Source organism: Gracilinanus agilis, chromosome 1 (genome assembly GCF_016433145.1).
Source record: "Gracilinanus agilis isolate LMUSP501 chromosome 1, AgileGrace, whole genome shotgun sequence".
Taxonomy (NCBI): Eukaryota; Metazoa; Chordata; class Mammalia; order Didelphimorphia; family Didelphidae; genus Gracilinanus; species Gracilinanus agilis.
Window position 1 is genome coordinate 126,291,888 of NC_058130.1, and position 25,207 is coordinate 126,317,094.

The window sequence follows — 25,207 nt, forward strand, 5'->3', positions numbered from 1 at the left end:
AGAGCTAACTTGTTCATTGTATTTCTGTATTTTATATTATTATTATTATTATAGATTTTTACACATTAAACTATTATCTATTATTCTTTATTTCATTGTATTTTTCTCCAAAAAAAAAAGAAGAAAGCCTAAAGCTCTTTCGTGTTAAACCCCAGTCCTCTGAGAATTCCAGGTATATGTCCAACTTTTTTCTTTTTAGATTTGTTGGGAGAGAAAGAGGAAGGAGGAGTTGTATAGTACATGCTAGGCACTGTATCTAGTTTTCTTAGCAGCATGACTCACAGGGTAGAAAGGGTTCCATTCCTGGAATTGTGGGCTGGCACCCACAGAGATCCAGAGCCCAGGAGCTCCCCTGCATTTGAGAATACCCCAAGATGTTCATCCACGGCTACCTTTTGGGCTGGGATTTTGAAAGAGCTATTTCTTGGGCCACACTAGCAGAAAATAAAATTTAATTGACGAGAGAGGAGGAAACAAAAGCCCAAACTAGTCATTGATATTACCTGCTGAAAACAAGCTTGGATGAGATTCTCAGGGAACATATTCCTGTTGGAGACATGGAACACAGTACCAGGTTATGGCAAAAAGAATTTTGAGTCACTTGACTAAAGTGGTAATATTTGATTAAATAATCTAATCAGCATTTTTAAATTTTAGAAATTACAGTATATACTTGGAACACACTGGGCCCCTTACCCTGCACTCCATGACATACTTCTGATCTCTCTCTGGTTTCTTTTCTGAATATTTTATCTCTCTATTTCATTTAATATAGTCCAATAAACTTATATTATGTGCCTACGCATGTTCCAGGCACTGGAGATACCAAGACAAAAATTAAACAGGTCCTGTCTTCAAGGAGCTTACATTCTAGCGGGTTTATTATATGTACATGCTGTATTATTGTTTGTACATGGACATTTATAGAGAAAGTGTAAAATCTTTGAGATCAGGAACTGTTTCTTATTTTTCTTTGTATTCCCAGTCCTTCACACAAATGCCTGGCATATAGTGGGCATTTAATAAAAGTTTATTGATTAATTGGTGTTATTTATAAGTTTATGCAGTTTACTTTTCTTGCCAAATTTCAAACATGTACAGTTTAGATGTTATCTTAAGTATATTTAGAACTAAAAATATGGCCTTCTTAGATGTGCTGGAAGAGGGAAAAATGCCTGCAGAAAAGTAAAAATGGACGACTTGAGAAATGTATATACTTTAGAAGAAGCACCACTGGGCAATAATATGTATTAATTAATAGTGACTTATCTATTGCTCTCAATGCAATAGATTAAACTTTCAATAGGAGGCATGCTGTTTTTGGTTTGACTTCTAAATGAAATTATGACACTGTGATCTCTCCATCATTTTTTCTTGAAGCATGGCAACCACTTACCTGATCAGGTCTAACATGGCATCCACTGTACTGACTTCAGGGGTGCTTCCTGTCCTGTCAAACTCATCAGCTTTTTGGGACACACCAGGTTTGATGCTCACTACCAGCACGATACCTATGACCAATGATAAGTCCCATATCAGGATCGGAATGTTTTAAGATGTTTGGATCTCTAATGGATCACTCTGCGTCTCAAGCGGTGTTTATGTGCTAGTTTCTGTTCTCTAAAGTAGGACTCTAGGCAAGACAACCATTAGGGAATCTTAATGGGTCACTCTGCATCTCAAAGGACAGCTATGTGTTAGTCTATGCTCCCTAAACTAGGGCTCTAGGCATATGTCTAGGCATAGATAATCAATAGGGATCTTGAATGACAAGCTACTATGTTAAGACGGGGCTTTTGATTTCAGTGTCAAGAACTTATACTCCTGCCTATTAAAGCAGTAGCTGCCTAAACTTTTAGTCCTTTTTTAAAAGGAGTAACCAGATGGCATTAATTCCATCTTTGAAAAAAACTAGAGTGATTTGGCTTGAATTTGCCAAATGCTTCTGGAAGCACCTGCTGATGAGACAATTCCTTTTCTCCTCCTTGGCCCATGAAGCTAGATTTAGCAGGTGGAAACATGAATCATTTTCCTTTCCAGGAAGCTCTTTTAAGAAGGAGGCTTGAACTGTGTGATGTTGGCAGCAGAAAGAAAAATAAAAGCCTATCAGGTGCTATGTGAAATCTCATTAATTCAGATTGCACTAATTTTGCCTTTGAGATATTCATTTGCAGAATGGGTTTAAGTTTATCTTTGATATAACCTTTGGTTCTAATTTCTTTTACAGTAGTTAAAAACGATACTGTATTTTTGCTATGGAAGGTAAAGCACATAGATCTGCAGAAGAGAGAAAGATGGACAACTTGAGAAAAATGTCTACATTTAGAAGCACTATATAATTGGCATATAATTTAATGTATAAATTACCTATTGGTTCTTATCTATCAGTAAAACAGGACTGTCTTAAAGATTTATGCACATCTACTATAATGTTCCACCTGGTCCCCTGGGCTGATTCCCCTTCTTCTCTCTCCTCACAATGGAAATCCACATAATTGCCATATTTATTCATCTCTATTGACAATATTCTTGCTTAATGGCTTAGACTAGCCTGGATATAAACATCATATAACCACATCAAAAATATGAATGGTTAGGACTCAATATATTAAACTACTGAAGTTCAAATCTCCATTTTAATATCATATACTGTTCTTCTTGAAGTTCTGACAACCAAGGATTAAGCACCTACTATGTGCTAGGCATTCTGGCACTAAGGCTATAAAGAAAATAGTCCATTTCTGCCCTTAAGGAGTTTATATGGTATTGGGAGATATATGTGTATATATATACATATATTAAATAAATACATGATGAAAAATGATAATTAGTTGGGGGAGTAACTAGTGGCTAGGGGAGGGAAGAGGAGGGGAAAAGCCTTATGCACACAGTGATGCTTGAGATGAGATTTGAAGTAAATTAGAGATTCTAAAAGTTGAAGGTAAGGGAGGAATGATAAGGAGGTAGTATATGATACTATAGAAGCCCAAGGGGTCTGTGGCTCGATTTCATAGGGTCTGTGAACTTGGATGGAAAAAAAAATCTGCCTTCATTTCCAATAACCTCTTAACTGGAATTTAGCATTTTAAAAACCATTACTCTGAGAATGGGTTCACAGGTTTAATCAGACTTCCAAAGAGGTCTATGACTTAAAAAGGTAAGAATCAGGGAAGCCAGGTGATTTAGTGAACTGGGAGCCAGTCTAGAGATAGGAGGTCCTGGGATTAAAACCTCAGACACTTTCTAGCTGTGTGACCCTGGGCAAGCCACTTAACCCCTAATTGCCTAGCCTTTACCTTTCTTCTGCCTTGGAATCAGTATACAGTATTGATTGGAATCAGTATACAGTATTGATTCTAAGATGGAAGGAAGGGTTTGGTTTTTTTTTTCTTAAAAGGTAGGAATCAGAGGAACCAACTCTTTCCACCTCTAACATGTATTGTAAGAAAATTTGGCAAGCTACTTTCCTGGTTCCTCAATTTTCTCTTCTGTAAAATGGGAAGTTTGGATTAGACAGGCTCTGAAGTCTCTTTTAGCTCGAGATCTATGACCCGCTGAATAAGTCTTTGTTTTCCTTATCATGTCATAAAGATGGCTTTGGAATCTTCAAGGTGTCTATCAAGGTGGAAAGATTTTGAGGACGGGCCAAGTGATGAACTTTCATCTCTTTCCAAAGCCAAATCCAGCTAATTTTGGAGAATCTTGTCTTAGGACTGGGTCACAGCAGCTTATAGAACTGGCTTTTGAGGTGTAGGGGAGGGTCGGGTCTACACTGGTGGAGAAAGTTCTCCCACGAGATGAAATCACAGATGTCTGAAATACTGAATCATAGGAGGAGTAATGCTCCCCTTCTGAAACATTCCTCTCACTAGAGCAAGTCCAGCTGGATGCCTCCCTGGCAACCCTTTATTAGTTATCAGCTCTTACCGCTTGCTGTTCCTACACACTATGTATTAAAATGCCTTCCTCTGAAGTTATTTCACAATTATCCCCAGTTGTGCATTCAGGAGCAGATTACCTGAGCCCTTGGATTTTCTTCCTCCTCCCCGATTTGGCTAAGAGGGAGTAAAATAATCACCCTATTTTTGTTCCTGCCCAGGGAGGTCCTATGGATCAGAGGAATAGCCAAAGGTCAGACAACTCAATTCCTTTGGCCAAAAGATTTCCCATGGAAATGCAGTCCCAAGTTTTATGTTTGATAATAAAGATAAGGTCAACTACTTTTAAAGTGCTACAAAGTCATAACTGCATAAAGCAATAAAACAACATACTGTGGTTAAGATACACAAGACCAAAAGCTTACCAAGAACGACGGCAATGGCCGTAGTGCAGAAATAATACACAACAGCCCGTAAACCGATTTTCCCAGAGACATTGGAGTCCAGAGCAGCAACACCTGGAAATATTTAAAAAATTATTTTATATTTTTAGAAGTTCAATTTCCTGTTATTGAGCACCCACTGCTAATATAATTTTCAAGGTGTGAAGAGCTAAGAGTAAAAGAGGCTTTGTTCAACTGTGAAGAATTAGAATGTAACCATGCTATGGACAACAATAAAACAACAATAACAGCCAAAAAGACTTCAAAGAATTGCAGAGTAGGAGGGCTTTGCAGACCCCCAGTACTGCTGGTACCTTTTCTGAGATGAGCTCTAATTTACCCTGTAGACTGGGTGTCACAAAAGTCTTAGTGTAGCTTTAAACTACTAACCACTGAAAACTACACTCCTAATAAATGTTTGTTGACTTTTCAGGTGATGCAGCGGATGGAGTGCCAGGACTGGAGAGAGGAAGACCTGAGTGAAAACCCAGTATCCATCATCTATTGGCTGTGCCACTCAGTCTCTGTTTGCCTCAGTTTCCTCATCTGTAAAATGGAGACAATAGCAACTACCTCTAAGGGTTGCCGAGATGATTATTTTTTAAAATCCTAACTTTCTGTCTTAGAATCAATACTGTGCATTGGTTCCGGTAGAAGAGCGGTAAGGGCTGGGCAATGGAAATTAAGTGACTTGTCCAGGATCACACTGCTAGAAATTTTCTGAGGACTACCCATCTTTAGACCTGGCTCTGAATCCTTAGCTGTCCCCATTGAGATAATAACTGTAAAAACATTTAGTCAAGTGCCTGGCAAATAGTAACTTAATATAAATGTTAGCTATTGCTATCATCATCATCATCATCATCATCATCATTATTTTTGTAGTCAGAGAAGTTCCTCTTTGGTGAAGTCTCAGTAGTTTGGAAGACCTGCGGCAGGTGGAAGCTGGGATTTATGGCTACTGATGAAATTTCTACTACTCAAAGAATAATCTAGAATGCTCACGTATGCTTGCACTGGGTGGGGAGGAGAATAGACTTAATACTTTCTTCTTTGATAGGAGGAAATATCTTGTTGGGAACAAATGGGTGCTCACTTTCTACAAAGACTATTTCTGCAGGGGACATAAGACAAATTGACAAAAAACCAAGAGGACACATGGCAAATTTCTCAATTTGCCCCTCCATTCTTTTATGGGTTTAGAACCCTTTAAAACAGAATTGGGACACAGCACTATGATGTAATGGAAAGTGCAAAAGTCAGAGGAGGTCAGTTTGAATCCTACCTCTGTCAATTGCATGGCCTTGGGTAAGTCACTCTACTCTTGCCATGTCTGTTTCCTCAGCTGTCAAATGGAGGGATCAGACTAAGTAATCTCTTCAGTTCTTACAAAAATGAATTATTTCTAGATGAAATATCTGGGCTTAGTTTTCTTAAAACAAATCCTTATTAATTGGTGTTGGATAATTGCTTGAACATATGAAGCAATTAATATGAACAGTTTTGGGGACTACAAAGGAATCTGGAAAGCACTTTATGAAATAATGCAAATTAAAAAGGGCAGAAACATATAAAAAAGGAGTTTGCCATAAGTAGGATCATCTGAAGAAATGAGAATGAATGGACAAAATATCCAGTGGGGATTTAGAAGAAGGGAATGAAAAAGAATGATTATGTTTTAAACGATGGAAGCAACATATTTAAATATAAACTGTTACTTAGCAAGTAAAATTCATTTTAAGCTCAAGTTTCATGTTGTTTCTGAAAAAAACACTGAATATTTTAATTTAAAAAGAAAACTAACAAGTATATGATCTGACTTTTATGATCTATTTATATGCTTTTTCTTAAAAGAACTTAAAATATATATTCACAAATTATTCTACAATTGATAATTAGGAGCCAAAACAAAAAGAAAAAAGAAAGAGTTATGCTTTAATGAAGCAAGGTATGTGGCACAGTAGACAGAGAAGGATCTAGAATCAGGAAGACAACTTCCTGACAAATTTGGCCTCAGACTCTTACTATGTGACTCTGGGCTAGTCACTTCACCTTGCTTGCCTCCATTTCTTCATTTGTAAAATGAACTGGGGAAAGAATAGCAGTATCTTTGTCAAGAAAATTCCAAGGGTGGTCATGAAGATCCAGACATGACCAAAAATGATTAACCAACAATATGCTTTAATAATTATGTTCATCAATGATGATGCAACTGAGGTTTACATCTTCCTGTTTATATCAACACCCAGGGTCTCTGATTTCACCAATGTGAAAAACTACACAGATTATTCTCCCTGTAAGGACTTAGTAGATACTCTTCTAATATTGTTATGCCTTCCTTTCAACTCTCCCCCTTCCCCAAGTCATCACTTTATAGCCAACCTGATGACAGAACTTCTCAACTTAGCTAGGCTGGTCATTGGACAACAGGCACAAGATCTGAAATTAGGTCTGGGCTTGAAATCTTTCTGTCCTGATAAAACCAGCCGGAATTTATACGCTCTTGGCACAGTCTTTAAAAACTCAAGACCACCCCCCTTGCCATGATGAGGCATTTAGGACAAAGAGTACCGTAGCTTTCTTTATGCATTTCTTTCTTTTTACCATTTACAAATGAGATGAAATTTGTAATGTGCTAAGATTGTGCCTCTTCCCTTTTTAGCAAAAGCATTTTAAGAACTTTGGTAACTTGGTTCTTACTTGTTGAATGTAGTGATGGGTTCTGGACTCACTTCCCCAGTGTGAGGCTGGTTACTTCTCCCCTCAGGATTCTTGGGCTGCCCCTGAGGGGACTGGGGTGTCTTTCCCTCATGCTACTGACTCATGCCCCATTAGTTACAGGAGTTAACTACAGCTGTAGAGGACTAAATAATTCTGATGAGACATGTGGCTGGATGTGTTTGTTTCATACCAATCTCACATTTATTGTATTTGGAAAGAATTCGTTTGAAGTTCATGTCCTTGCCAAATTGAGACCGGACAGAAGGTATGGAATCCTTCTTCTGAAAACCCCATGCTAATTTCCAAAACACATGACTCCATGACATTTACTGAACTCCAGCAGCAATGTAAATCCACCCTGGCCTACTGCTCCGAGGAAGCGACTGTTTAAGCCATTTCCACCCTCAAATCCTATTAGGATGAATCAAAGCATTCTATTGCCAGCCATAGCCCAGAGCAGAAGTGCAGGCATTGGTCTCTTGCCAAATCATTAAGACAAATTATGAAATATTAACATATGCTGAAAATAATCATGCACATGGATTTAATTTGTTCTGATGGGAACATCTGAAATCCTGTACTACTGAAAGTAAATCTTGTGAGGGTCTTAGGAAGTACATGAGGCACAATTCTCTGATTCTCCAATCATCTTATCTATTGCATGTACCTTAGATGATGCTCAATTGCTTAATTTGGAAAACTGCATCTAAAGAAAAAAATTAATTAAATTAAATTAAAAAGTGAAGATGATAAGTGTTTAATTATCAGCTCTGCATAGGCCTTTTGGAATTCTATTGAACAAATGCTCTTTTTTCTTGCACTTTTTTGGGAACAGGGGGAGGTCTACTATTATTGTGCTATTTATTTTTATTTTTTAAAAAACTCTTACCCCCACCCCACATATACATGCATGCTGTTGTTCAGTTATTTTAGTCATATCCAACTCTTTGTGACCCCATTTGAAGTTTTCTTGGTAGAGATATTGGGGCATTTTGCCATTTCTTTCTCCAGCTCATTTTATAGATAAGGAAACTGAGGCAAATGGGGTAACATGACTTACCCAGGGTAACACAGCTATTAAGTGTCTGAGGCTAGATTTGAACTCAGGAATATGAGTCTTCCTGACTCCAGGTCCAGCACTCTATCCATTGTGCACCTAAGTGCCCCATATAGGTATGTCCATCTACATAGAAGAGCTAGCATTTATATAGCTCCTGAAGATTTGCAAGTCACTTTACTTCCATTGCCTAGCCCTTACCACTCTTCTGCCTTGAATCTAATATAGGAGATTGATTCTAAGATGGAAGGGGAGAGTTTAAGAAAATAAGAGTATAGCAGAATATTCTATATACAGTAGTGTATGGTGGAAGCCAGAGCAAGAACAGGTCCTATGACTCCACAGAGAATGTAAACCACCTTGAGTAAATGTAAACAGCAAAAGACACTCTAATTACCCCATGGAAAACCTTGCATGTGACCCTGGGCCATCCATGGCACTGTGCTTTTATTTTGTTTTTGCATAATATCTGAGCTGGTTTGAGGTTTGTGTGGGGAGTCACCATTATTCAGTCTACCAAGGACAATTGGTCTCATGAATAAATGCCCTTAAAGAACCCAGTGAACCCTAAAAAAATTTAGGTATAACCCATGCTGGAGTGGACAGTTCTTCTTTCTTTGGAATTTCAGTATTCTCTTGGACTGCCTCTTATCCTACAATTGGCACAATGGGGTGCAGATCTTGTATCCTTACATTTGATATGGTTGGCAGGATCTGCGTCCTTATAAGTAGGTACCAAATACATAGTTGTTGAAATGAAATTCCATTCCTGCGGTCCATTCCTGGGAGGGCTCAGAGAGTTCTGGCTGGGATGACAGTAACGGTAACTAATAACGGCACTCATTTACATAGCATTTTTAGTTTTGCCAAGTGGGTTAGAAAGGAAAAATAATAGCACTGCCTTTTTACAGAGGAAGAAACTAGGCTTAGAAACATTAAGTAACTTATTCAAGCCACAGCTAGCGAGGCTATGAATCCACATCTCTTAATTTCAAGTCTTGGGTTCTTGATAAAATAGTGTATTGCCAACTCAGGGAAGACTTCCTGAAGGAGGTGATACTGGAGGTGAACCTTAAAGGATGGGGACGTTTTTGGGGGTGGCCTTTAGAAGGAAGGGAAAGATTCTGGCAGGCAGCAATTCCAAGGTTAGTCTATAAAAACATGTATAGTTTTGAAGCATGGAATTTGGCCAGGATGAATACCTGAGTAATCTGTAATTTTGTTAGTGTAGAGAATTCCTGGGGCATTTAGGTGGCACATTGGATAGAATCCAGGGTCCAGAGTCAGGAAACCTCATCTTCCTAAGTTAAAATCTGGCCTCAGAAACTGTGTGACCTTGGGCAAGTCACTTAACCCTATTTGCCTCAGTTTCCTCATCTGTAAAATGAATTGGAAAAAAAGATAATGGCAAACAAACTCCAAAATCTTTATCTTTGCCAAGAAAACATCAAATGAGAGTCACAAAGAGTTGGATAGGACTGAAATGACTAAACAACACAAAGGGAAACCCTAGTGCAAAAACTCCTCCAACCACCCCAGATCACAACCCTGTCATAGGATGTAAGTCTAAAGGAGCTACCTGAAACCCAGAGAGATTATGTGACTCTCCCTGTTCAAAGAACCAGCAAATGGTGGAATTCAAACCCATCATTCTGACTCCAAGCATCACAATCTACCCATTATACAAAATGGACCAGAGGGGAACAAAACCTAAGGATGTGCATCAGACTAGGGAACATCTAGAAACCTTTTTACCTCAGGCACATGTACACTTGACTTGCAGTCTCCTTAGGAGAATATGACAGAGCCAGATCTGACAGGCTGCTGGCCGGACACATACAACCTGAACTTTGAACAAGACTGTGACAAAGGAAGCAGATGCCGTGTGCTAAACAATAGCAAAATTTAAAAATAAACAACTGGAGGCACATGGGTCTTCCTAGAGTTCTCTGACTTAAGCTACCACCCACTGATTTTTCCAAAACATTTTTTTAACCATATCCCCTTCGCTCAGAGCTGCAGCCCTAAAGGTCTTAAGTCCTGAAATCAATGACTGCATTCATAGTTTTTGGTTCTGGTATTTGCTCTCTGGGGGCCATTGTTTTTGGAATTAGGGATAGATTCGTCCTGGTAATAAAGGATTAATTATGATTATTATTATTTTAAATGTAGACTGTTTCCAAATCAACATTGTCAATCCTATCCTCTTTCATGAGCCTCGTTCAGTGCAAGACATTTTTGGAGAGAACAACCAATTGGGGAATCAAGAGACTTAGGTTCTAGTCCCACTTAGGTCATTAAGACATCTTGAACGAATGAAAGAAAAGAGTATTTATTTATTTTTTTATAACTTTTCCTTTTGTCTTAGAATAGATGCTAAGTATTAGTTAGTTCCAAGTCAGAAGAGTGGTAAAGGCTTGGCTATTGGGGTCAAGTGACTTGCCCAGGGTCACATTGGAAGGAAGTGTCTGAGGTCAATTTGAACCCAGGACCTCCCATCTTCAGGCCTGGCTCTCTATCCAATGAGTCACCTAGCAGCCTGAAAACAGAACTTATCAAATGCTATGTGCTAGGAATACTATGCTTTGAGCTCAATAAAAATGCAAAACGGAGATGTTCTCTACTCTCATTGGGATGATTTGGACATGCCATTCCACATGGCGCAATGGAAAAAAGTCCTGGATCTGAAATCAGAAAAACTGATTTCAAATTAGAGTTCTGTTTGTTAGTAGCAATATCGTTTTAGGTCAATCACTTCAGCTTTCTGTCCCTCAGTTCTATTATCTGAAAATAAGAGATAAGAGCACATTTTCTCTAAGATTCTTTTCATCTTTGTTATTGAGCTAAATGGTCTCTAGATTTATGATCCTATCTCATGTTTCTATCTTCTCCAGCATGTAGTCTAGAGGCAAATAAGTAGTCATTGGGCAGCTAGGTGGCACAGTAGATAGAGCACTGGATCTGGAATTCGGAAGACATCTTTCTGTGTTCAAATCTGGCCTCAGATACTTCCTAGCTGTGTGACCCTGGGCCAGTTACTTAACTTTTTTGCCTCATTCTCCTCATCTGTGAAATTAACTGAAGAAGGAAATGGAAAGTCATTCCAGTATCTGCCAAGAAAACCCCAAATGGGGGTCACAGAGAGCTAGGCACAACTGAAAAGGACTGAACAACAAATATGTAATCATAATACTGAGTCATTAGATGGAGTCTTAAACCCTACAAGTGCTTTGCGTGCAGTATCTCATTTGATGCTCAAAACAACCCTGGAAGGGGACTCTTATCTCTACTTGGTAGATGAAGAAAACCCTGTAAAGTAAATCCTATTAACTCTGTTTTATAGATGAGGAAACTGAGATCCAGGGAGTTCCCAGGATCATACTGCTAGCCACGATAAGAGTGATAATAAAAGATAATACTATTATAGTGTTTTAAGGTTTGCAAAATGTTTTATCTATATATTTTCTTATTTGGGTCTCATGACAACCCTCTGAGGTAGGTGCTATTTATCTATTTCTCCCCTCCCTTCCTCTCCTCTCCTCTCATCTCCTCCCCTCTCCTCCCCCCTCCTCCCCTCTCCTTTCCTCCCCTCCCCTCCATTCCCTCCCCTTCTCTGCTCTCCTCTCCTCTTCCCTATTCTCTAGTCTTATTTAAAGATGGGGAAACTGAGGATCATAGGTTTGTGATTTGCCCAGGGTCACACAGCTTGTCCTAACAATGATATGAAGTAGCATTATTATAGCACTTTAAGGTTTACAAAATGCCTTATCTCTAATAATAATAACCAGCATTCAAATTTGCTTTCAGGTTTACAACCCTGGGACATAGATGCTATTACTGTTGTTCGGTTGTGTGTGATTCTTTGTGATCTTGCTAACCTGTATGTGTGTTTTCTTGGCAAAGATACTGAAGTGGTTTGTCATTTTCTTCTCCAGTAGATTAAGGCAAACAGAGGTTAAGTGACTTTCCCAGGGTCACACAACTAGTAATATTCTGCAGCAGGATTAAATCTCAGGTCTTTCTGATTCCAGGTCTAGCATTATATTTCCTGAGCCACAAAGCTGTCTCCTAGGTGCTATTATTATTACCCCCATTTTACAGATGAGGAAATTGGGACTGAGAAGATAAATGACTTGTCCAGGGTCACACAGCTAGAATGTACCTAAGGTTGAGTTTGAACTCAGGTCTTCCTGACTCAAGGTCCAATGCTATGTCACCCAAATGTCTCTATAAATTATCTCATTTGGTCCTTATTTGATTCTCACCACAACCTTGTGAGTTATGATTGCTATCCCTATTTTACAGATAGAGAAGTAGCAGCTGAAAGAGGTTAAATGACTTGCCCAGGGTCACATAGCTAGTAAGTGTCTGAGGCAGGATTAGAATTCAGATTTTCTTGACTCCGTGTCCTACCCTGATCATTCAAGATGAAGACAATTCTCACAGAATCTCAGGACTGGCAGGAATATGGGGACTTGTAAGTGACTGAGCCAAACTCAAATCTGTCTGGGATGCTCCCATTGACTGGCTACATATGGGCTCTTTGCAAAGACTTGTTTTGGGCAAAGACCCCCAGTGGTAGGAAGTACTACCTAATAAAAGGCACTCATTAGACTTTTGTGCCCTTCTAAATCTTAGGGAAACCAGGGGGTACAGTGGACAGGGCACTGGCCTTGGAATCAGGAAGACTCATTTTCCTGAGTTCAAATCTGGCCTCAGACACTTAAGTATTCCTATGTTATCCTGGGCAAGTCACTTACTCCCTATTTGCCTCAGTTTCCTCATCTGTAAAGTGAACCAAGGAAGGAAATGGAAAACCACTCAATTATAAAGAAAACCCCAAATGGGGTCACAAACAGTTAGACACAATTGAACAATAACAAAAATTGGTAGGAATTTTTTCTTCACAGTGAGTGAAAAAACCATATATATATATATATATGCATATATATATTTTTTGCTGAAGAATATAGTTTACTTCATATTCTGCCCTCTGGAGTCAAGCAGAACAAGTTTAATCCCCCTTTCATGTGACAGCATTCCAAATATTTAAAAATTATAATCATGTTCCCACTAATAACAAGTCTTTTCTTCTCTAGACTAAATATGTCCAGTTCAAACAATCCTCTTTGAAAAATTTAGAGTCCTGATCCTGGATGCCCTCCAATATATATCTAGGACTTTGAGATGATTATTTTATTAATAATAATAGTTAGCAGCACTGATATAGGGCTTTAAGGTTGGCAAAGAACATCTCATTTGCTGCTCTCAGTAACCATCTGAAATAAATATTATGATCCCACCTGACAAATGAGTGAACTGAGGCAGTGAAAGGTGATGTGACTTTGATGAAGAAAAAGGGTGATGGGAAGTGGGTCCTGCAGAGAACATTTTCATCTGAATTTCTTAAAAAAATTATTTTATCAATGTCTTAGGCTTTCTTGTTTTTCTTCTGGTCTTACTTTCTTAGAATCCTTAATGACATTCAGCTCATATATACTTTTTTACTTGAAAATTTTTCTGATCCTTCTAGCTGTCAGTGCCTCCCTCTTGATTATCTTTCATTTTTTAGATTTACTTTATATACTGTATACACATGTTTATATATGTATATATACACATATGTAAATATGTGCATGCATACACACGTGTCAACATATTTATACACACACACATATATTGTTTTCTCTGATAGAATGAAAACTCCTTGAGGACAGGAACTAAATCATTCAACTAACAGGGAATCAATTATGGATTGTGCTAAGCATTTGTCTTCAGATCCCTAACACCTAACGTAAAGCCTGGCACATAGTAGGCATTAAACAAATATTTGTTGATAATTGCTTGATTTTCCTTGTGGATGTGGATTTTCATCAATCCATAAATCAACAAATATTTATTAGGCATCTGTGGTATGCCAGGCAGTAAGCTAGGTTCTGGGGATAAAAAGATGAAACAGTGAAATGATTCCTGATTTCAAGTAGTTTACATGCCATCAACGAGTCAAATATAAAAACCAAATTAAGTCTTAGAAGTTTTCTTCCTCTTATATGAAGCCCTCCTAACTGGATTTCTCCTTCTCTCCTCCCTTCCCTTCCCTTCCCTTCCCTTCCCTTCCCTTCCCTTCCTTCCCCTCCCCTCTTCTCTTCCTTCCTTCCCTCCTTCCCTCCTTCCTTCCTTCCTTCCTTCCTCTCCACTCCCTCTCTCCTTCCCCCCTCTCAACCTCTCTCTCGCTTTCTTAAAAAAAAAAAAAAACAAGCAACAACCAAAAAACACCCCCCCTCCCCACCTTTTGTCTTAGAATCTATACTTTGTACTTATTCCAAAGCAAAAGAGTGGTAAGGCCTAGGCAATGGGGGTTAAGTGACTTGCCCAGGGTCATACAGCTGGGAAGTGTCTGAGGTGATATTTGAACATAGGTCTTCCTGATTCCAGGCGTGGTGCTCTATGTACTTTGTTACCTTAAGTGCCCTCCTTCTGCCTGGAATTCAAAACAGCCAAACATTGCTGTACTGTGCATGTTGGCAACATTGTGGTTTCAGTCCAATTGTCCAAGAATCCTTGAGATGATTTTTGTTTTCCTTTTCACGTTTAGAAACCTATTTAAGCAGCTTACTGCTTAACCAAAGCACGTGGCAATCATCAGAACCACCGCAGAGGTTTTGAGAAGCTTGTCATTTTTAGCTCCAAAGTCCATATAATACCCTGGCACCAACAGTCAAGTTCCAGACACAGTGAGCCTTACCGTGTGCCTACTGATTCCGTGCCCCAGAGTCCAGTGATTACCCTAGCATCCATCTCCATAGCCCTCTCTAATAACCAATAATGAGGATAATAATACCGTACCTTCACTAGATTCTTTAGACTTAGCCAAGTGTAGTCACATACATTATCTCATCAGGTTTTCACAACAACCTGGTGAGGCAGGATGGGAGTCTGACTATTCTTGCTTTAATAACAATGATAATAACCCATCTTGTCAACACCAGAATTCTCTTGGGGGTGCTAGAGGGATGATGTGACTCACTGAGGAACAATCTTGGGGGAATCAAGATGGTGGGTGAACCAAAGGTCAAAGGGACAAGGCGCAGAGGGCATTAGGATGCTAAAGCACGTAGCTAGCAATGCACAAGAAGGGGCACAAAAGACATCACTTATGCCATGTGGGGTAGGAAAAAAAGAGGTGGGTCCAGTTTCACACACAGAAGTGTATATTGAAGCATCTGCTGCTAATAGAATGAGAGAAAATAAGAGGAAGTGTGCCAGAGAAGATTGAGAATTGACCTTGAATTTAGGAAGACCAGAGATAAGTCCTGCCTCTGCCACATGCTGGCTGTATGACCCTGGGCAAGTCACTTAATCTCCTAGTATATATGTACACATGCACACATATGTATATGTGTAGTCACAAATAGCTCAATAGATGCATACAGACATGCATGTACATATCTCAATATGTACATACATGTATACACATATTAGAGATCATCTAGTAAATCCCCTCTGTTTTGCAAATGAGGAAATTGAGGCAGAGAGAAAACAAATGTCTTTCCCATAGCCAAATAGCCAATACCAAGATTCAAACCCAGGTCTTCTAACTTAAGCTCTAAGTGGTGATGGCAAACCTATGACACGCGTGTCAGTATAGCCATTTTCAATGACACGTGGCTGCATGCGGCTGCATACAGAGAAGTATGGGGCCGCATGCTGAAGATGAAACATTTGCCGTATTGTAGTGTAGACATTCTGTGCACTACAGATGACAATTCTACATATATTAATTTACCTATTTTCGTTTGTTAAATAGTTATATATCACAGTTATACATTTTTGTTATTTAAACTATAAATATTGTGAAATGATGTTTTTTTTTTTCTTGAAGTGACACACCGCCTGAGTTACGCTCATTTTTTTGGCGAATTTTGACACACCAAGTTGCCCACCACTGCTCTAAGGCTTATTCTATTTTACATGGTACTGCCTTTCAAGAAACCAGGAAATGGGGCTGAGACAACCAAATATATCTTGCAGCATGACTTGCCATCCCTTTCTTCTGTCTCACATTTTGGTTTCCTCTATTATCCCTGTTCCTAAGGCTATCTTTTTCCATGGTATTATTATGATGTAAGAGTGTGTTCCTCATTGAAAGACTCAAACTCTTTATATAGTCCCTTTGCTGGTTCTTTGGAGGAAAGGCAAATTAATATCATAACTCCTCTTGATTCAATAGTCGTGCTGGCACTAACCACTTATTTTTTGATGAACTCAGGGAAAGGCTTAAATCATTGGTGCAAAACTGCTTAGACGTCCTCATTTTCCCCACTCGGGAACAATTTATGGCAAGCTATTTTAGTTCTGGCTAGAGAGGACAGAACGGGGAAAATGCCAAACAGCTAACCCTATTCTTTAGAACTGGAAGGGACCTGAGAGATCATTTATTCCACCTCCTTCATTTCACAGATGAGGAAACTGCGGCAAAGTGAGAGAAAGAGATTTGCCAAATGTCATGTGAGCAGTAACTCTCTGAGCCAGAATTCAAACCCTAAAAGTTGGAAGGAATCTTGAGCAACTGATGTAGGAGTCGTCAGCCCAAATCATCTGACTCTAAATCCAAAGTTCTTTCCACCATAACACACTAGATTTCATAACGTCAGAGGCCACCGACTTTAGATGGTGCAAAGTAGATAGATAGGGAGATTAATTTGGTATCAGATATGTTGTAGAAGCATGCCCCACACTCCCTTAATTTGTTATTTATTATCAGTATCTTTAACTTGAAATGGCATCCTTTTGTACAACATACAGATTATCAATATCATGAGATCATAGGATTTAGAGGGAGAAGGGACCTCAGAGATAATTGATCCCAATTCCCTGATTTTTAGAGATAAGGAAATAGGCTCAGAGAGGCGAAACAAATTGCTCAAAGTCACAAAAGAGTAAGTTGCAAAACTGGAATTAGAATTCAATTCTTCTGGGACTACCTAGCCCAAATCCTTCATTTTGTACAAGTGTCCACACAATATTAAATATGTAGCATACTACTAGTATCTCTAAAGCAAATAGTGAATATTTTTATGATTGGAAATTAATTGCAAATGCTATTAAGATATTCTATAAGTTTATAAGCAGTTTCATAAATATAACAGAAGAAAGCACATTAAAATAATGTATTTAGACAAATGTATAGATTAACTATTGGTAATTCTTACCAGTGGAGGTATTCATTGGCATGGATAACAGAAAACCATGGGTAACATGATTATAAAGATCCTCAGAGACTGGGGATGGGCCTGTGGCTTCACACTTTTGGTAAAATGAAATATTTCCTAGACTCCATAACTAGTTGGGGGGAGCAGCTATATGGAGATGGATGAATTTGTCTTCTAACCCATAGACCATTATTCCTAAATAAAATGACTCTCTGTCCTTAAAAATGTACTTCCCTCAACTCCATCCAAAACTGACTTTCAACATTACTACTTCCAGGAAGCTAGGTGGTGCAGTGGATAGAGGGCCAGGCCTAGAATCAGGAAGACCTAAGTTCAAATCCAGTCTCATACACTTTTTTTAGCTATGTGACCTTCAGCAAATAACTTCATCCTGCTTGTTTCAGTTTCTTCATCTGTAAAAGGAGCTGAAGAAGGAATTGGCAAACCACTTCAGTATCTCAGCCAAGAAAACCCCAAATGGGGTCATGAAGAGTTGGATACAACTGAAAAACAACATGCCCTGGTAAATAACAATGATAGAGATAAGAATTATGATTTCAATGGTATAGGGAAATCCCCAAATAAAGAAATTCTTTTATAAATGCAGGTCAATATCTCCTTAGAGAGTTACATAGAGCAACTGAGAGTTGTTTGTCTAGAGCAGTGATTCCCAAAGTGGGTGCTACCACCCCTTCTGGGTGCTGCAGCGATCCAGGGAAGTGGTGATGGCCATAGGTGCATTTATCTTTCCTATTAATTGCTATTAAAATAAAAAAAAATAATTTCCAGGGGGCTAAGTAATATTTTTTCTGGAAAGGGGGTGGTAGGCCAAAAAAGTTTGGGAACCACTGGTCTAGAGTCACAAAGACATCCTGTATCAAAGGTGGGACTTGAACCCACCTCTTCCTATCACCTAAGATTGGTCCTCTATCAACTATTACCAACATAACATTTCCTTTCTGGTAAATAATGACAATAATACATTACATATAATTTTTTAAGTTTACAAAGCACTTTTCTTACAACTCATTTAGTTATACATGTAGTCAACAATATGATATGACTATCAAAAAAGCTAAATGTGTCCTTTGACTGTGGTAAGAGGAGTAAATCTCCAAAAGAGGAGGGGATAGTCTCTCTTTACTTCCCTGATCAATCCACCCATGCTCAGTTTTGGATGCCATATTTCTAAAGAAGTACATCTCAAACAGGAGATTATCCCGAGGATGGTAAGGAACTGTGGGTTCTGTCATTATCTGGATATTTGACCTGAAGGAAAAAGGCTTCAAGGAGACGTGATTTATCTTCAAAATGAAGGACAGCCATGTAGAAGAGGGATTAGGTTTGTTTTGCTTGGTCCTGGAGGCAAGAGCTAGACACACCATGTGGAAGTTGCAGAGAGATGACTTTAGGTTCAATGTAAGGAAAGAATTTTCTAACCATTAGAAGCATTCCACTTTTTAATGTCTTGGAAGGTTTGGGTTAGATTAGATGGCCTCTAAGGTCTTTTCTAACTCTAATATTGTGTTTATGACTTGATCATTCACACAGATAAGTGTTGGAAGTGGCCTTCAAGTCCATGTTATTCCAGACTCCAAATATATCGCTCTCTCTACTACATTTTATTGCCTCTCTGATTCTATACAATTTTGATCATTTCTCTCTTCTGCATTCTTTCACTTTCTTTATAATGACAGGTAATTTTTTAATGTACTCTACCTTCCCTACTAAATAATAAGCATCTTGAGAACAGAGACTCAATCTTCTCTTTCTTAGCATAGTACCTAGAATACAGAAAGCACTTAATAATTCCTTCCTTCCCTCCTTCCCTCTTTTCCTCCTTCCTCCCTTTTCTGCTTCCCTTCCTTCCTTCTCTGCTTCCTCACTTCCTTTTTCCTTTCCTCAATTTCTTCCTCTTCTCTATTCCTTCCCATCTGTTTAGCACTTCACAGAGAGCTCTGCAAACAGTGACAGGATACTCAGAGAATACTTATTAACATTTACAAGTCAACTGTCAAGAATTTTACTGAAGTTTCTTTCTAGAAATGATTAGCTCTGAGAAATATGAACAAGGCTTTTGACAAAGAACTTCCCAACAAAGTTTGGACATAGGACGAATAAACAGAGCAAAACATACCACCTGTCTGCCTTCTGCCTCCTGTCCCCCCCCCCTCACCCCTCCACCTCATTGAGCTTTTCAACTGCTACTCTGATCAAGCATTTCCCAGGACTTTTTTCACCCCAGCTATTTCCTACAGCTACAAATCAATCAATGGCTTATGGAAATTCAGGGAGGGTACTGAAAAAGCTTGTGTCGGTTTGAAAGAGCTAATTATTAAATTTTCAGTGTGAGCATTTACACCTTGGAAATCAGCAAAGCTACAAATTAGGGCTTGATTTGCTATTTTGTTCATTGTCTAGACTTTAGAAAATGATGGAGAATGTTAATAATCTGAATTAAACTTAAATGTATTGAACATACATTTGCCCCCACTGAACTATTTGTTAAACATTTACCAGCACAGTCTTGCATATCAGTGACTATCTGGAACTAATTGACAGCATTATGTTTTGAACATAGAAATGATTATATAGCATTAATACGCCACAAGATAATAGAATTCAGGGGCGGGGGCAGCTAGGTGGCAGGATGGATTGAGAGCCAGGTCTAGAGATGGAAGGTACTGGGTTCAAATGTGATTTTAGACACTTTCTAGCTCTGTGACCCTGGGCAAGTCACTTAACCCCCATTGCCTAGCCCTTATGCTCTTCTGCCTTGGAAAAAACACACAGTATTGATTCTAAGATATATGGTAAGGGTTTCAAAAAAAGATCGATAGAATTTGTGAGCTTGATTCAATATCTTCTAGATCGTCCTTAGAGGCTCTTTTGGCTCCAACAGTCCATCCTTTTATGCCAATAATGCAGTCTTAATCTGTATAATACTACACAGGCTATATTTAATATGGTGGCTTAGGACATATAAAGATATTGGTGGAAGTAATGCTAGAGCTACTCACATGATCGGGACACCCAATGAAACACTATAGGAGAAACCAATCTTGAACCATGAGATGTACATACAGAAAGCACCTTTGTATGTATATGGCCCAAGAGCCTAATTTTACAGATGAGGAAATGGGCCAAGAGAATTGCACAAAGTCACATTCACTTAGCATTTTATGGTTGACAAAACTCTTTCCTCATAATAACTCCATGAGACAGGTAGTATATTTATTATCATTCCCATTTTACAAAGGAGGAAACTGAGGCCCAGAGAGATTTGGTGCCTTGCCTAAGGCCACAGATATATTAAGTAACAGAGTCAAGATATGAACCAAGCTTCTCTGCCTCCACAACCAGTACTCTATCCAGTGTGTTACTCGCTTCCTGTTAAATTGAGTTGTATTGCAACTGGGAAAAACAGGGAGAAAGGTAGGTCTGGAATGTCCAGTGCCATCAATGATTTCCCTAGATCACTTGCACAGCTGAGTTAAATTGTAAAATATACCTCAGAAATTTTACCACGTAATGTCCCAGACAATGAGTATTGGTCGTTTTTGAATAGCCCCTATAGAGTACAATTGTACTAAAGTGTATATGCATTTTTATGTAAGTGGTTTTAATAAAACCAGATTTTGTATTCATTTTTCTTTTTGCTTAATATGAACAATCCTTCCATTCTTGGAGGCAGATAAAATTAATACTGTTATTTGTGAATAACCATATAAAGAAAGATTTGAGGATTAGAAAGGATCAACCATTAAAAGCAACAATTACAACAATAACAACATAAATGTTCCCTTCAGTCTTCCAACGAGGTAAGGTGGCTGTTTATAAATGGTGTTATGTCACATAGATGATGAAAAAAATGAACAGAAAATCGGGTACCTTGAAAACTCATTTATTTTACATGGGCATGATTTATAAGCAATTTTTCAGAAAAGTATCCATTGTGTGAAGTGAGAAATACAATTAATCTTTACAATAGTCCTAGAGCATCAATTATAAACAGGCTTGGTGCCCTATAAAATTGAGGGGAATGTTTATTTTTTAATGGTTTGTCATTTCTAATCCTTAAACTTTTATATGGTTATTCATGAGGGATAGTATTAACTTTATTTGACTATTAATTTTCTCTCCACGGAAGAACAGTCTAGATTAGCGCAATGAGATGAATCTACATCTACATCTATATTCAATCTATACCCATGTGTCTATACACACATACACATATATATGTAGATGATGAGTCTGACTTGAGGTGTAGCCAAGGCAAGTAAAAACACTAAACATGGCACCTCTGCAAAAACTACTACCCTTGACCATCATCCTTTATCCATGGTATCGTGTTCCACCATATTCTTTTCTGAGGGGCTAGGAAAAATGGGAAATGGACAGTGGCAGGCAATACACTCGAAAGAGAACATTTCTAGCTTTCTAGCTATCTAATGAGCTTCTTCTTTGAGCTTCTCTGAGCTTCAGTTCTTTATCTGTAAACAGGATAATCTTGGAGGTTCCTTGTAATCCCAATAGCCTATTATTTCTAAGATTCATTAAAATTGCTTTATTTGGATTTATAAATACCTATAGTTAAAGGAATAGGTAGGAATGCTCCTAAACTTTTTATGCAAATTCAAAAGGGAGAACCTATTTTGAGTTTGAATACTAATGTGATCAAGGATTTGAAGGGTATTTTGGTTATTTGCTAAATATGTGCTCAATATGAGGAGAGGAGAAGAGAAGCAGCATGTGACAGAGCCCTTTCCCTCAGGGAGCTTGTAGTCTAGATGCTGAGACAAAAACATACACACAGAATAGACAAGTGCTCCAGTGGGCAACATGGAAATAAGTGCTATGGGAAAAAGTCTATTTTTCTGAAGACAGATAATTCAAAAAGGCCTTTTGGGGAAGTTTGGACTTGAATTGGGCCTCAGAAGATTGTTGAATTATTAAAAACATAAGTAGACATTCTGGGAAATTACCTGCTCCCCTCCACTTCCAAACTCAAACTGCATCAAACCACCAGAACCAAAAATGTAACAAACACTAGTTACTTTGGTTCAGAGATCACAGACAGTCTAGTAACACATTGTGGTGCCTGGATAATCTGTATCCATGGATAGTGCATGATAGTCTCATTATACACTGTAGTTTTCAAAGAATAATCACTCATATTACTGCATAACCTATCCTGAAAAATACAATTTAATTTCATTTCCAGCTCTGAATTCTCTCCCTCCTGTTCTTCTTCCCCCCAAACAAGAAAAACAAAATTGTTACACACATTTATAGTCAAGCAAAACAAATTACCACCTTAACCATGTGAAAAAAAAGAAAAAAGGTCTCAATTTGTACACTGAGTCCATCACCTATTTATCCAGAGGTGGGGAGTCTGTTTCATCCTGAGTCCTGTGGAATTGTGATAGGTCATTGTGTAGATCAGGGTACCTAGGTCTTTCAAAGTTGTTTGTTTTTATAATATTATTGCTTTACTGCATAGTTTGTTGGGGGTAAAGTAAGTAGCATCCCCATTTTACTGATGAGGAAACAATCTCTGAGAAGAAATATATTTATGTCAACAACTCCTAAACATAATATTAATAACTGCTTGTTGGACTCCTCTGCCTGAATACCTTAAAGACATCTGAAACTCAACACATCCCCAAAAGAACTTCGATTTCCTCCAAATTTCCAGAGTTCTGTTTAGGGCACCACCAATCACACCCAGGTATTAACCTCAGAATTATCTTGAATTCTTCCCTTTTCTTCACCCTTCATGTCCAAGTGCCAAGCCTTGTTGATTTCCTCTCCACAATAACTTTCTCCTCCATTCACTTCTCTTCCTTAACATTGCATTTATCCTACTTTAGATCCTTGTCATTTTTTTACCTGAACTATTACAAAATCCTCAACTCTCTCTCTACTTCCAATCTCTTCCTTCTCTAATCCTTCTTCTTTGGTTCCTTTCAACCATTTCTCAAGTTGAAAAGCAATGAACAAATATAAGTTGGCACCATCATGGTTTCTTTTTTTCTTCCAAGAATCACAATGAGGCTTGAAAGTGGCTCAGTTTTCGATATACACAAACACTTTCAGGCATCCATCATAGTATAGTGTGGAAAGAGAATCAGATTTGGAATCAGGACCTGGGTTTGAATCTCACATCTGTTACCCCCTACCTGTGTGACTTTGGGTGAGTCACTTGCCATCTCTGAGCCTCAGTGTCCTCATGTGTAAGTTAAGGGAGGTGACTTAGATGGTTTCTAAGATCCTTTCTAACTCTAAATCCTATAAATCCAAGAATTTTTTCATTGCCATTCACTTTAGAGAAGGTGGGATGGAAATAAAGTAGGTGCCATCAATTGTAGAATGGCTAAATAAATGATGGTACATGAATGCAATTGAAAATTTAATTAATTATGAGAAAAGAAATATAAAAACTCAAATGAATATAGTAAGGCTTACATGAACTGATGCAGAATGAAGAAAGTAGAACTGGATAAACACTGTAAGCCATGATTACCACAATGGAAATGGAAAGACTAAACCAAAATTGAACGTAATTATAATGATCGAGTTTGTTCTGAAAGAGCTGAGAGTGCTCTTTCTCTCTTCATTGCAGAGATAGATGACCACGATTGTAGAACACTGAACAAACTATCCGTGATATGTTGGTTAGTTCCACTAAACTGCTTTTAATTTCTTTCTAAATCTTTATTATAAAAGAGAGAGCTCACTGGGAAGGAAGTAAAATGGGGAATAGAGGGACATATTCAGAAACAAACATAATTTAAAAAACAAAAAAATCATCAAAAAAGAAAGATGGCATAATTTAGTAGAAAGAGCCTTGGGTTAGGAGACATGAAGCTGACATTTCTATAATTTTGAAAATTGTATGAAGCATTTTCCTCACCATAAATTTGTAAGGTGGGCAGTCAAAGAACTATCTAAATGTTTACAGATGAAATAATAAAACTTAAAGGCTGAGTGACTTAATCATGTAACTAATAATGTGCTTTTGTTGTTGTTCAGTTGTGGTCAGTTCTTTATGACTCCATTTGGAGTTTTCTTGGCAAAGATACTAGAGTGGTTTGCCATTTCCTTCTCCGGCTCATTTTACAAATAAGGAAACTGAGGCAAACAGGGTGAAATGCCTTGCCCAGTGTTGCACAGCTGGTAAGTGTTTGAGGTCAGATTTGAACTTTGGAAGATGAGTCTTCCTGACCTCAGGCCTTAGTACTCTATCCACTGTATCACCTAGCTACCCCTTTATAACATGCTAGAGGCAAACCATAAACTCGGATCTCTCGGCTATTCAACAGTTCCTCTACTGTGCTGGCACGATTCTTTGTGTCTTTATTGTGGCTTGCATGGCATGTTACAGCGGAAAGAATGCAGCCTTCAGAGTTACAGGTCGTAGACTTGAATCTCAGCTATACCATTTACTCTGACTTTGAGCAAATTACTTAACCTCTCCAGATTTTGGCTTTCTCATTTGGAAAATGAAGGCTTAGGACTAGATGTCTTCTTAGGTTCCTTCCAGCTCCTCCTTCTAACACTAACCCTAATTCTGTATCTATGATTCCTAGTCTAATTCCTAGCTCTTTGTGCTACACTCTGTTGCCTTCTACAGAAAGGACATGTGACACAGCAGAAAGCACACTGCCTTCTGTAATAATGGCTATGTTTGAGAGAGGTGAGGTGGTAAGGAGTAATGGACCAGTGAATTTGAATCTATCAACCCTTGCCTCAAAGTGCCACTATTACTTGTGGGAGCTTTCTTTGAAATGGTGACAGGTTGGAGGTGGGGGTGGGTGCTGAGGGACAGTGGGAAGGCTATCCTAATTGATGAGGTGGGTAGGAACCCTGGCCGGATAGGCACAGACCCTCTGT

At 38.4% G+C, this 25,207-nt stretch overlaps 1 protein-coding gene across 1 annotated transcript in view; it reads right to left on the reverse strand.

The window, feature by feature from the left end:
* SLC1A1 (solute carrier family 1 member 1) overlaps positions 1-25,207 on the reverse strand; it is a 98,242-nt gene that overhangs the window by 21,901 nt on the left and 51,134 nt on the right. The window contains exons 3-5 of the mRNA XM_044656707.1: positions 4,304-4,396; positions 1,397-1,511; positions 504-546 (exon numbers count right to left, since the gene is read on the reverse strand). Coding sequence (XP_044512642.1) covers positions 504-546; positions 1,397-1,511; positions 4,304-4,396 — 251 coding nt within the window. The remainder of the gene's footprint in view (positions 1-503; positions 547-1,396; positions 1,512-4,303; positions 4,397-25,207) is intronic.